Source organism: Mesoplodon mirus, assembly GCF_964341445.2.
Source record: "Mesoplodon mirus genome assembly, chromosome: 1".
Classification (NCBI taxonomy): domain Eukaryota; kingdom Metazoa; phylum Chordata; class Mammalia; order Artiodactyla; family Ziphiidae; genus Mesoplodon; species Mesoplodon mirus.
In genome coordinates, this window is record NC_138976.1 from 7022690 (window position 1) to 7036043 (window position 13354).

The following is a 13354-nucleotide window of genomic DNA, read 5'->3' on the forward strand; positions in this document are numbered from 1 at the left end:
AAAATAAATAAATAAAAATAAATTTATGTTAAAAAAGATCTATCAAGCTGTACATGGTTGATAGCTATGATTTGTCAGCTTTCTTTAAGTTATAACTTAATAAAAAATATGCCCATGTGACATCTTAGAGACCAGAAGCAGCCCCAGGCCACTCTTACACAGGGACAGTGTTTTGCTGGGTCCTTGGGACTCCCCTCTGTTCCATGTGAAAACACTAGGCCAAAGAAACTAGGATGCAAGTTTCTCTAAGTTCAGTCTATAAACACCTGGCAGGAGGGACTTCCCTGGTGGTCTAGTGGTTAAGACTCTGCGCTTCCAATGCAGGGGGCGCAGGGTTCAATCCCCGTTGGGGGTACTAAAATCCCACATGCCACGTGGCATGGCCAAAAAACAAAGAAACAAAAAAACCCAAAAATCACCTGGCATGAGAATCTCCTGGAGACCTGGTGAGAATCTGGACTCCCAGGGGTGGCTATCCTGCATTTTTATTTTTTGTTTGCTTCTAGCAGGTATTACCTTTCCATGACTCAAAAATAAATACATTATAAATAAAAGGGATGCACGGAGAAGTCTTACTTCACCCTTTCCCATCCACCCCCCTCCCCCCAACCCTCAAAAAAAGAAACCACAGCCTTATTTGCCTCTTACATATCCTTCCAGGGCAAACTGAGCAATACAAACATACCTTTTCTGTTTCCCCTCTTTCTTACCAAAAGGCAGCTTGCCGTGTGCATAACACCCCAGCTCCCCTCTAACCTAACAGTAGAGTCGGCCCTTTGTATCCACAGATGGAGAACCCGTGGATACAGAGGGCTGACCGAACCTCGCCATTTTATACAAGGGACTTGAGCATCCGCAGGGGGTCCCGGAACCAATCCCCCACAGATACCGAGGGACCACTGGAAGTTGTGGTCCCTTCCCCTGAGTTCCCTAGTCGGCCTCCCTATTCTTTCTCAGAGCTGCATGGTACTCCCTAGGTTGACTTTCCAGTTTATTTAACGGATAATAAACTGCAGATGGACACGTGGGACGTTTCAATCCGTTGCTACGATCACCTGATAAACAGCCCTGTGCAGAGGACTGCGCATCCACAGTGGTGATTCTGGAGGATGGCTGCGGAAGAGGGTAAACGCATCTGTACTTTGGGAAACGGACCTGCCATTTTAACAAACTCCCCAGTGATGCTGGTACCTGACAGCTTTCTCCCCAGCCCAGCCCCAGGCCTGTCCTGCGGCAGCCTCACCTCATCAAGTTTGGCATACCAGGTCCTGTAGGCCTTGTTCCCAAATCGAGAGGGCTGGTCCACCGGAGGAGTCTCATCAATCCACCTGTCCAGCGTGTTGAGAAGGGCGACCAGTTTCTCAATGGCCTGTGGAGGCAAATAGAGGGGGCCAAGCCACGATGACTAGTGTCCCCAAGCTAGAGCCACAGGGGGAAGGCCCAACTGCTGCTGGACAGTGACCGCAAGGCCTGGCACTACTGGCATCTCCCTGCTGTCCCCCCTTCTTCCCAACCACCCTGAATATGAAGGAGGGGACAGGTGAACACAGTGGGCCTTACAGAAAGGGCCCAGCACTAGGCTGAAGGACCAGCGTGGCTCTGTACCCGGTTTCTCTAGCCAGCTCATCCAGGGGGAGCTGCTGCACAAGCACAGCGGCAGCCCTGACCTGCTTTACTGCACTGTATTGGGGTCTTCCGTTTAGTACACAATACCTGCTCATCACTGAAAACAGGTATGTAAAAAGGAAGAAAACAAAAATGACGGACAATCCTGCCACCCAGAAATCAACACCATAGGTATCCCCCGCTTTTCCAAAGTTCGCTTTTCCCCACTTTACTTTTACAGAAGACCTACATTAGTAGCTGTTTTTGCTAACCAAAAGAAATCTAAAGAGGATTTTCACTTTACACCACTTCGGTTTACCAAAGGTTTCATAGCAACGCTCTACTTTCAGGTAACAGGGGGACCTGTATTAACATTTTAACGTACTCTTCTATTGCATCTTTCTAATAGTGTTTTCCATTGCTTACCATGGTGAGAATTTTGAAGGCAGCTGGACCTGCCTTCAGATCACAGCTAAAACACCATTTGGTTGCTGCAAGACCTTGACCAAGTGACTTTGACTCTCTGAGCCTGTTTCCTCATCTCAAAAATGCGCATGATGGTAAATAACTCCAAGGGCTGTCACAAGGGCTAAGTGACGATCCATGAAGCATGCTAGCGCAGCGCCTGGCACAGGGTGATGGCATACATCCACACACAGACTCTAAAACAGGGGTCACAGGGCACATGCTGCTTCGTAGCCTGATCAGTTTCCTCATGACCCTCGTTCCACAGCAACATGGAAACATAATTTTGCAAAAGCCTCTAACGAGTGAATAATATTTCACTGTACCAGTGTACTGTGATTTACTTACCAAATCCCTCACTGTTAAATGTCTGGGTTACTTCCAATTGTCCACTCCATGAACAATACCCTTCGTAGAAATGCTGGGTCAGAGGTGCGAACGTGGGTAACGCTCTGTAAGGCCAGCAGTGTCTGAGACCCATCTCTCATCCCTCACCTCTCTCTCTCCTACAGAGGGCAGGGACTAAGGAGTGGAGTTGGTGTGACAGGCCAGGCAGCGTTAGCACACCACATGTTACTCACCGAGGACATCAGGTGATGCTGTCTATTATCTAAGACAAAGGTCTGCGAGGGCAGCTCCAAAAGTGCCCCTTCCAGATGTGGCTCGCAGAAATGGGCCAGGACAAAGGTATCAAAAGGCTCGGGGAGCACATGACACAGGGGACAGGTGGGCCGGGAGGAGGGGCCTTGGCCAGAAGCAGATCTCGCCTGTGTCTGCCGGGTACATATGGTATAAGGAGACACCTCCAGGCGCTCCTGGCGGGGGTAGGAACTAGCAAGAGGTGCCCACGAGAAAAGGGGCAAAGGCACATAGGGCGAGACACAGAGGCGAGGCACGGTCAGGTCTGCCACTGCTGAGACTCTGCAGAGAAGTGGTCTCGAGAGCTGAGTGCATATTTGTGGGGAGGGAAAAGGCGGCCTTGAGCTAACGGGGTATGTGGTAGCCAGTGCTCCCCCCGCCACCGGGAGGCACAAACCACACTGCAGCCCATGCAGTCCACACAAATAGCAACGTGCCAGTGGCCCTGAGGCTGCCCTCCCTCACCTCCCCTTCCCCTACGCTGGGGGCCTGGGAGAAGAGGAAAGTTATCTGTAAGAGGAGAAAGTTCCCTTTATACCTGGCAGTGGCCAAGGGCCAGGGTGACAAAGAGCTGCGTTGCTGAAATGTGACCAAACGCACAGCCAGAGCCTGGCTTTGTGAAGAACCAGGTCGCCAGGAAGCGCTGATAAGGACAGAGCAAAGCTGACCCCACACAGCCGCGGGGACACAAGGGGTGGGGCAGTAATCCTGGCCCCAGAAGCACCAGAACAGATTCCCCAGAGAACTGCCTTCGGTGAGGCACTGAACGGGATATAAAGAAGGTGCCTGAAGCCAGCGGGGGCCAGTGAATAATTAAAAGGCTCCTAGCTCCTCTTTCTGGAGAGGGTTTTTGAAAGCAGGGGCTGCCTCTGTTGTTTGGCTTGTTGGGGGGAGAGGGCTGGAGGGGGGGGAGCTGTGGGCTGAAGCCCCCAGGAAGCATGAAGAATAATTTGAGCCACCCTCCTCCTCCGTGGACCAAAGCTTCCTTTTCAGATTTCATGGACCAGTAACACTTTCTCCAAAATCTTACCTGCCAATTTTAAATTCTGCCCTCATTTAAAAAACTCAAACGGAACAACAACAAAACATAAGCCTCCTATCTACTATCACCTTTATTTTACAAAAATAAAACATTTTAACCCCCAAAGAATAGGACAGACATAATTTCAGAAGGAAGGAGCGCATTCTCAACATGGGTCTAGACAATCTCATACATCGCCCTCGCCGGTTCCCCTTGCTGCGGGTGGTCTGGAAGCCGCCCCCAGGCCACTCCGCCCTCTCCCCCGCCAGCCGGCCAGCCGCCTCCCCCTGCCTTGAGAGGCAGGAGAAGCGGTAGGGGAGACACAGCAGCTGGCCAGGCGGGAAGGGAGGCCGCATGCTGTGTGTGGTGCCTTCTGCCGCCACTGCCAGCCGCGGGCAGAAGCCGGGAGACCTCTGGAGACCACACGGGCCACCCCCGTCCCCTGAGTGAGAATGAACCCAGCTCAGGAGGAGCCCCAAGTGAGACAACATCAGTGTTACTGGAAATTAAAACTGAAAACCAGCTAACGATAACAATAGCTAATAATGACAATGCCATCTAGTATGTGCCAGGCTCTGTGCTAAAAAAAAAGAAACCTACATGCGGGATCTCCCCAGGGGCCACGAGTAGGTCCGTGTCTCTTCCCACTCTATAGATGAGGAGATGGAGCGTCAGAGGCGACAAGGCCACTCAGCTCAGAAGTGAGAGGTTATCAAAACCTGATCAGCCAGACTCCAGAACCCAAGCACTTAACCAGGCTGCAATCCTGCCAAAAGAATGGCTCCTGAGCTGAGACAACACCTGGGTGGTATGGACATCTCCCATCGAAGCCTCAGGGGTAATGAAGGGACCTGAGAGGGCTTTGGCAGCTCAGGATCTGCTGGGGTCATTACAACACTTCCCTTTAATTAGGCTTCCCCCACATTCCCCAGCCCACTGAGCGTTCCTTATCACAGGCTCAAGGAGAGGCCCTCTCTCCCCCCACCCCCCGCTGTCTGCGCCCACAGCCAAAGCCCCAGAGCACTGAGCAGGCCCAAGAGGAGCCCAAGAAGTCACTGGTGGGCCAGCTCCCAAGAGAAGGCTGTCAATCCCCATCACAGGCCTGGCTCCCCGCAGTGACAAAACAGGACCTCGGCCACCCAGCAGCCAGTTAGGGTCCAGGAGCATGAGGGCTATGCCAGCCTTGTGAAAGGTGGAGGAACTGGGCCAGGGCAGGGCCAGGCCTTACCCGACAGACCGAAGCTACGGCTAGAGAGCTGGGTGGACAAGGCACCAAGAGGCTGCTCGGGCCTGGGGTCTGAGATAAGATAAAGCTCAAGGGGGCTCTGGGCTCCTGGGATAGGAACACAGGAGGCCGCTGGAGGCCTGGCACCGGGGCTGGGATGGCATCCAGCAAAAGCCAAGAGCTTGCGAGACCACACCTTCCCGTGCCTATCAGCCTCCCCACAGCTCTCACCCTCCCTCTACAAACAAGCTGGTCTTCGAAACACAGCCAAAGAGCACCAAGCAGTGTACGCCCTGCAACTCAGCATTTCCACCTCTCGGAATGAATCCTTAGGAAAGAACGCCCACAGGTCTATGTGCGAGGGTGTTCAGAGCAGCAGTGTTTAGGGAAATAACCTCAAAGTCTAAGCGGGGGACTGTTTAAACCAGCGAGGGCATGGCTCAGGGGGCAGAGGAGCCCCCGGGGCAGGTCTGAGCGACAGTCCCCACGCTGTGAGCAGGAGGCTGCCCTTGGGAGTCGGTTATGGGGAGGAATACAGGGCGGGGCCAGCTTTTCTGTTCGTGTTATACACGTTTCTAGCAGTAATCTCTTTTTTTTTTTTTTTAAGATTTTTTTGATGTGGACCTTTTTTTTTTTTTTTGAAGTCTTTATTGAATTTGTCACAATATTGTTTCGTTTTATGTTTTGGTGGTTTTTTGGCCGCGAGGCATGTGGGATCTTAGCTCCCTGACCAGGGATCGAACCCGCACCCCCTGCACTAGCAGGTGAAGTCCCAACCGCTGGACCGCCAGGGAAGACCCCTCTAACAGTAATCTCTTCAGTGAGCATATTTACCTCTTTTGTGATCATTTTTAATTTAAAAAGTTACATACAGACACCAGTTGACAAAAATGCAGGCTAGGGAATTCCCTGGCGGTCCAGTGGTTAGGACTCCATGCTTCCAATACTGGGGTCCGGGTTCAATCCCTGGTCAGGGAACTAAGATCCCACAAGCCACACGGTGCGGCCCCAAACAAAAAACACAACAAAACGAAACACAACAAAAATGCAGGCTCTAAAATAGCTCATATACCTTGATCTCAATTTTATAAATATACATCTATTCACAGATTTTTTTTTTTTAATTAGAAATGTAGACACTAAAATGTCAGCTGCACGTGTGTCTGGGTGATCTTAGTTTCTGCACTGGCTCCACTGTGGGCTCTCGGGAGCTATGTTTGGAAAGGCCCTGCCCAGCAGGCTCCTGCCCTTGCCTACCTCAGAGACTCTGTACTCGGAGCTCAGCTTCCTCCCCTTCACACCTTCGTTGAGGGTGAGGATGAATCCGATGTAGTCAGCGTATGCCTGCCAAACAGAGGGGGGGCGGGACGTGGAGAAGGGTGTCAGAGCCCCACCCTCTACACCCTTGCCAGCCCCCAGCTCCGCCCAGTCACCACAGAGCTCCAAGCTGCCCCCCGGCTCCCAACCCAACAGCAGGAGCAGCAGAAAGATAATGCCAAACACCCAACCCTGATCCTCCGTCCAAAACCACTGGCAGGCCAGTGACCAGAATGACACCTGGACCTCCAACCAGAGTCTACTGTGCACTCGCCATTGCTGCCAGCAGCTTCTTTATACAACAACCTCACAAGGCAGACACTATCATTGTCCCCATTTTACAGATGAGGAAACCAAGGCTTCAGGGGAAGTGACTCCTAAGACCAAGATGTCATTAGACGTGGAGCTAGGACCCAGCCAGCCAAACTCCAAAGTAGAGCGGCGAGTACTCCACCATTATACTACACCACCAAGGGTCCATCCCCTGGTAACTTTCCAGATGCTTCCCCCACCAGGGGGGCAGGCAGGCCAGGCTGCGTACCTGCATTGAAGATGCCCTGCTCCCAGGAGATGAAGCTGTTTTCTGCCCATGGCCAGGTCTCCCAGCACACCCATCCCCAGCTTCCAACTGGGCAACCTCTTCCCTATGGGGCTGCAGGTTACAGCCAGCACAGGGCTAAGAAAGCACTGAGGTGCAGGCCCCTGTAGAGGCAGTTCCTGGCAGCAAGCAACTTCTGTGTGGTCTTGTTTCTTCTTCATCCCTTTTGCCTCTCACTTTCTTGCTTCCTCTTTATCCAACACTTAAGGATGTTGGGGGGCGTGGGGGGGGGGAGACTTCCCTGGTGGTCCAGTGGTTAAGAATCTGCCTTCCAATGCAGGGGACACGGGATCGATCCCTGGTCGGGGAACTAGATCCCTCACGCATGGCGCAACTAAGACCCAGTGCAGCCAAAAGAAAAAGGAAAAAAAAAAAAAAAACAGGCGGAGGGCCAGATTAGACTGCCCACCTATAGCCCAGAGCACAGCAGCTCAACCCATGGGGCTCCAGAGCCAGGCAACCTGGACATAACTCTTTGGACTCTCATCTCGACCACTAACTGTGCCTTGCTCAATGTCTAAATGTCTTCACCTCCTGGCCTCAGTTTTCTCAATTTCAAAATGGAGATGACCTCAGAGTCCCAGGGTCTTTGTGAGGATTACATCAGCTGAAGTACCTGGCGCATCATAAACACCCAATGTTCTTTGGAACACATCTAGGGGAAAGCAAGGAATTAAAGCCACGTTTGGATTCAGACAATCCTGCAGGTTCAGGGAAGATAAAAGTGGTGGTTCTCAACCGGGGCGAGAAGGCTCCCAGGAGACTTCCAACACGTCTGGAGACATTCTTGGTTGTGATAACTGGGAGGAGGGCTGCTACTGGCATTGAGTGGGTGGTGGCCAGGGCTGTTACTAAACATCCTACAGTGCACAGGACAGCCCCTACAACAAAGGATCATCTGCCCCAAGTGTCGACGGTGCTGAGCTTGAGAAACCCGGAGGCAGAACGACCAAGGTGATGAAAGGACTCGAACCACATCCTTTGAGCAGCTGAAGAACGAAGGCGTTTATCCCGGGGAAGACTTGGCGGAGAAAGCAACTCCGAAAAGACACGATAACCAGCTCCAGATATTTAAAGGGCAGGCTTGTGAAAGAGGAGCCAGACAGGCTAGCATGACCCCGGCCCCAGCAAGGCCAAGATATGGCTGCGGTAGGGCTTGGGCTCAATGTAAGCACAGCAGACTCCGCACAGAGAAACTGCCAAGCTTGCCAGGACCCTGGGCCACCCTTCTATACAAGTGACACTCCCCAAGTGACACTCCCCACTCCAGCTGCCCAGACCAGGTGTAGGCAACTGGATGGAGCTGGACGCAAGCCCTTCCCTGAGAACTTGAAATTGGCTTTCTTTTTCTTAGTCCCAGTCTTTCCACTGCCTGTACCTGAAGCCGGGAAGGTACAAGCTGTTATCTTCTGCCTACCATGAAGACTGAGAAGTGCAGAAAACTGGGATCCCAGTTCCCCGGTGTTTTAGACTCAGCCACCTCCCTGGCCTAGGTTTCCATGTGGTAACCTCCTCTCCCTGTGATACACTGGCTCCCAGACTTGCTATTACTTGCAACCAAGCATCAGAGTGACCCACTCCATCATGTAGGATGTTCAGCCAATACGGTAACACCCAAGGGGCGATGGCTTACAAGAATCTGGAGCAGAACTCTCCATGGTTATCCTCACCCCAGCCCCCAGAGACCTTCCCACTAAAGCGCCCTGAGTACTGCCCCTGAGGGGGAAGAGAGAGCCAGCTCCCCTGTCACCTCTTTCCATAGCTTCTAAACAGCTCTAGCTCCAAAAGCAAAAAAGGTCAGGAGCTCAGAGCCCCACTCAGGCCTAGAAAACCACTGTCTTTGAAAAAGCCCAAGTTTCTCATCCAGTTCTGACCCTACAGTGCAGACACCATTGGTACCTGAGAACGCTTCCATTTGCTCATGTCTGGAACAGTGTGGATCTCTTTTTTTGGAATGATGAAGTTCTCAGTGGCTGGAGGGATATCCTCCGAAGAATCTTGACAAAGAAAATGAAAAAGCAATCAGATAAATAGAATCCTTCCCTCCCAACACACACACACACACACACACTTTTAAACCAAGACTCCAACGCGCAAGCCCTAGCATAAACCAGACACGTACTCCCAGGATAAAGTATTGGCTTGTTAAGCCAAACCCACTGGCTTCCTGCCTTTCCTCACTCTGCAAGGAGCTGGGCAATCCTGGCAACCCCCTCAACAACTGATACGTCCAGTGGATCTCCCATGCCCTCTCCTCCTGTTCCCCAAGCAGGCAGAAAGGTTAGAAAAATAAAGTCAAGTTGACCTTTTAGACATAAACAGGCAACTCAAAGGAGAAGAAGGAAAAAAAAAAATGGCCAATAAACATTTGAAAAAAATTACCAACATCCCGAATAAGCAAAGAAATGTAAATTAGATGAGACTGCTTTTCTAAATCAGGTTGGCAGATTAAAAACATCTGGCACGGATTGGGGAAGGGGAAACAGGAACTCTCCTGCACTGTTGGTGGGAGTCTTAGATGGTAGAATCTGCTGAGGGGGCAACTCAGCACTGTCGTTTGAAGTAAAAGCTGCATACTGCACCCATTGAGCCAACAATAGGAATCAACCCTACAGATGTGGCCACAGAAATAGACAAAGATGTATATAAAAGTGCTTACTGCGTTGAAAAAAATGAGAAACAACCCAAATATCCATCAATAAGGTGATGGAGTAATAATGATATGCCCGTATGATGGAACTCTTCCCAGCTTTTGAAAAGAACAAAATCTAAATTACTGACATGAGAAAAACAGCCTAAATATTAATAAATGAAGAAACAAAACTGCAGTATATTATATACAATATAATCTTATTTTTGTAAAAAAAAAAATTACATACTAATATAAATAACACATATACCTATTAGCTTATGCATTGGAAAAATCTAAAGGATTAAACACCAAAGTTAATAGCTGTCATCTCTAGGAGGTAAGATGTATAAAGGACTTCCACTTTCTAAGCTACATAGTACTATTAAAAACTGGCATTGTGGTGCTTTTGTAATCAGAAATAAACTATTTTAAATAGAGTTTCTGTATTTTCAGAAGCTGAGGGAAAGGAAAACACAGGGTAGTTTGTGTATCCCATTTAGCTGAAATTTATGTTTTGCTGCATAAATCTTTTTGTTTGATTATGGGACACTGCTTTCTGAAATCTGAAAAACTCTGAATTCCAAAATACACCTAGTCCCAAAGGTTACGGGTTGGGAGTTGTGGGCCTGAAGCTACTCTTGGAGATTTGTCGGATTAGTAAGCCCCTTCCTTTAAAAATGAAAACTCTCAAAAAATAAAAATAATTTTTTAAAAAATAAATAGGGCTTCCCTGGTGGCGCTGGGGTTAAGGATCTGCCTGCCAGTGCGGGGGACATGGGTTCAAGCCCTGGTCCGGGAAGATCCCACATGCCACAGAGCAACTAAGCCCGTGTGCCACAACTACTGAGCCTGCGCTCTAGCCGCCCGTGAGCCACAACTACTGAGCCCACGTGCCTAGAGTCCGTGCTCCACAACAAAGAGAAGCCACCACAATGAGAAGCCCATGCACCGCAACAAAGAGTAGCCCCCGCTCGCCGCAACTAGAGAAAACCCGTGCACAGCAACGAAGACCCAACGTAGCCAAAAATAAATAAAATTTTTAAAAAATAAATGTATTTTAAAAAGTAAATAAATAAAAATGAAAACTCTCCAAGAAGTGTAAAGGACTATCAGTCACTCACAATGTAGTATAAATCTGTTCCATTGCTGTCCTCCTAAAACCTAGCTCACATCAGCTGCATGGAGAAAAGGGAACAAAGACCTAAGTAGGTTCTAGAACATGTGACCTTTGGGGGACTAGAGCCTGCCTCGAGAGGCCCTGAGGAAAGGAAAAGTGCCAGGAGACCTGGAGACCTAAGGAGACAGAGAATCTGGGATAAGACCAAGGCAAACCTCTGCCTAATTCAAATTCAACCCAGGGTCCAAAAGAACAGACCGGAAACTCTCTTCCTCCTCCCACCTGTTCTGCAAGTCCTGTTCCCAGAACCTTAAATTGACGACCACACTATTAATAAATTGCTACTTCAAGTAAGATGCTAAACTAAAAGCTTTGTAGGTCAGGCTGGCGACCTAACCGCATTGTTTTTATGGGAAAATGTGTTCTATGTTCCAAATTATCCATTTGCACATGATCTTTGGGAACAGAGCCCTTTTCTAAATTTGCGAGAACTGTTCCCTGCAAGGGACTAGCCCTCCCGACGTTATTTCACAGGGCTGGGCCCTGTTCCCAGTGGAAAGGCTACTTGGAAGTTTTGTGACCAATCACTGATGAAACACACACACACACAATTCGCCAGAACATGCAATCCCAAATCAAAAAGACAAGCCTTCAAACTCGAGACTGTGATCAATGAGGTCAGACCCACAGCCTCTCTAGCCTCAGATTATTCCGCCTCTGACAAAGGTGCCACGGGACAGTTGGATCCCCTACAACCCCTCAGTATAAGATAGAAACATCCAGAGTTTTAGGTGTTCCTAAAAAATCCCACAGAGTATAATATATTATCACCTACGATTTGGGAACCTGTCTACCTGTTTAACCTGTACCATCTTTGAAAAGGATAACAGTAATCCAGATTTACTGATTACCCCCACGCCCCATGATTTGCCCACACCATCTACGGAACACACACTACCAGCTCGGTGAGGAAGCTACAGTAGCCCCATTTTGAGAGATAAGAAAACAGGCTCACAGAGGCGGCAGCGTGCCAGGTAGAGCCAGGTCTATGTAACTCCAGAATCCAAGGTTTTCATCACTACACTGTCTGAGTTAAGCAGTTCTTTCCACCGTTCCTAAACATCCCTTGTTTCAAACTTCAAAGAAGGAACACCTCCTGGGAACCTGAATCTTCTCAGCCATAGATAACCTCCCTGAGCCTTCCTCGGTCTCAGTGCACAGGTTCTCCCCCCACACCTCCCACCGCCCATCTTCACAGACGCATTCATCTCACTGATAATTCTGGTTGCCTTATATATCCTGATGTCATTACCGGAACTCCTAAGGGCACATGCACAGAAGTTTTGTACCAAACAAAATAAATGTCTGGTTTCAAATGCCTTAACAGACCATACCCAGCTCTTTGGGTTTTTGTTTTCGGTTTTTTTTTTTTTTTTTTTTGAGGCGGGGTGGGGAATAGAGGGGATGCCTCTTTTGATCTTCAAAGTTTCTCCCTCCTGACACCTTCCCAGAGGTCATAAAAGGGGAGACAAGGTAGAAGGAACCGTGAATGGTTTCAAAACCATTTTGAAACCATAGCTGTTTTGAAATAGCTGTTTAGCCAACCTATTTGCACCTCTGACAGAATTTTACAAGTCCTTCTTAGCTCAAGGGAGGGGAGGGGGAGGGGTCAGCAAACACCCTTCCATTTCCCCACGTTACAGGTCTAAGAAGTTCCTTTCCCTCGCACCTCCATCCCAGTTATTTGAGATGAACAGTGTAAATAAAAGTTACAGATGGTGATGCCAGAAAGAAAGCCGTCTCTTTGTACAACCAGCGTTTTTAAATTAGTGGTTTAGAGGACCAAGAGCAGTTTCCCTCGGTAACTTCTTAGCCACTGAAACTCCGGAGCCAGATCTCCAGGGGGAAAAGAGAGCAGGTGATGAGGGGTGGTCAGGGCCGAGGGGTCGAGGCAGGCCCCACGGAGCACCAGCCCCAGCCCCAGTGCAGGGTCTAATGAAGACAGCAGCCCCCATCCCTGGCTGCTTCCCCGCCAGGTCGAGAGCTGACTTTAGCAGGAGCAGCACAGGTGTGGAAAAGGCCTCCCCTTCGGGCCACGGGGCTGCCCACCCGACCCTCAGGCAACTCAGGCTCCCCAAGTCCTGGCGTTACGCCCCACCCATCGCCCTTTTGCAGTCCCGGGATCCTGCCCTCCCTCCAGATCCCCCAGCACTTCTCCCTCGGGGCCCCTCAACTCTTGCTCCTCCTGAGGGCCCAAGAGCGTTTGCCCCTCGAGTTCCTCCACCTCCCGACCCTCCTCCCCTCGCTGAGCACCCCACACACCACACCCCGTCCCCGCCCCCACGCCTGGCACCGCCCCCGACCCCCCACTCCACCGCGGCCCCTCCGCCCTACCTGGCGGCGACCGCCGCTCGCCCTCGGCCATCTTCCCGCCGCCAGAAGCCGGCCTGGATGCCTGCAGTCCCCTTTCACCTTTCACCCCCGCACCCACCCTGCCTTTCCCCGGCCCCACCACGCGCTCAGAGCTTTCCGAAGAGAAATGAGCACCGGCCGGCTAGAGCCGAAAACCGAGAATTAATGTCACCCCAGCGAGGACGCCCGCCATATTGATGCGGGGCACTCAGGGAGCATGCCCAGCAACGGCCGACTCGCGGCGGCCGCGCTCACCCGGAGGCGGTGGCCATGTTGGTGCGGGGCTCCGGAGAGCATGCGCACCAACGGCCGGCTCGCCGCGC

At 50.7% G+C, this 13354-nt stretch overlaps 1 protein-coding gene across 1 annotated transcript in view; it reads right to left on the reverse strand.

The window, feature by feature from the left end:
* Positions 1 to 13309, reverse strand: part of PTPA (protein phosphatase 2 phosphatase activator) — a 28098-nt gene extending 14789 nt beyond the window's left edge. The window contains exons 1-4 of the mRNA XM_082619355.1: positions 13014 to 13309; positions 8770 to 8867; positions 6213 to 6299; positions 1244 to 1369 (exon numbers count right to left, since the gene is read on the reverse strand). Coding sequence (XP_082475481.1) covers positions 1244 to 1369; positions 6213 to 6299; positions 8770 to 8867; positions 13014 to 13044 — 342 coding nt within the window. The 5' untranslated portion in view covers positions 13045 to 13309. The remainder of the gene's footprint in view (positions 1 to 1243; positions 1370 to 6212; positions 6300 to 8769; positions 8868 to 13013) is intronic.
* Between the last annotated feature and the right edge of the window lie 45 nt (positions 13310 to 13354).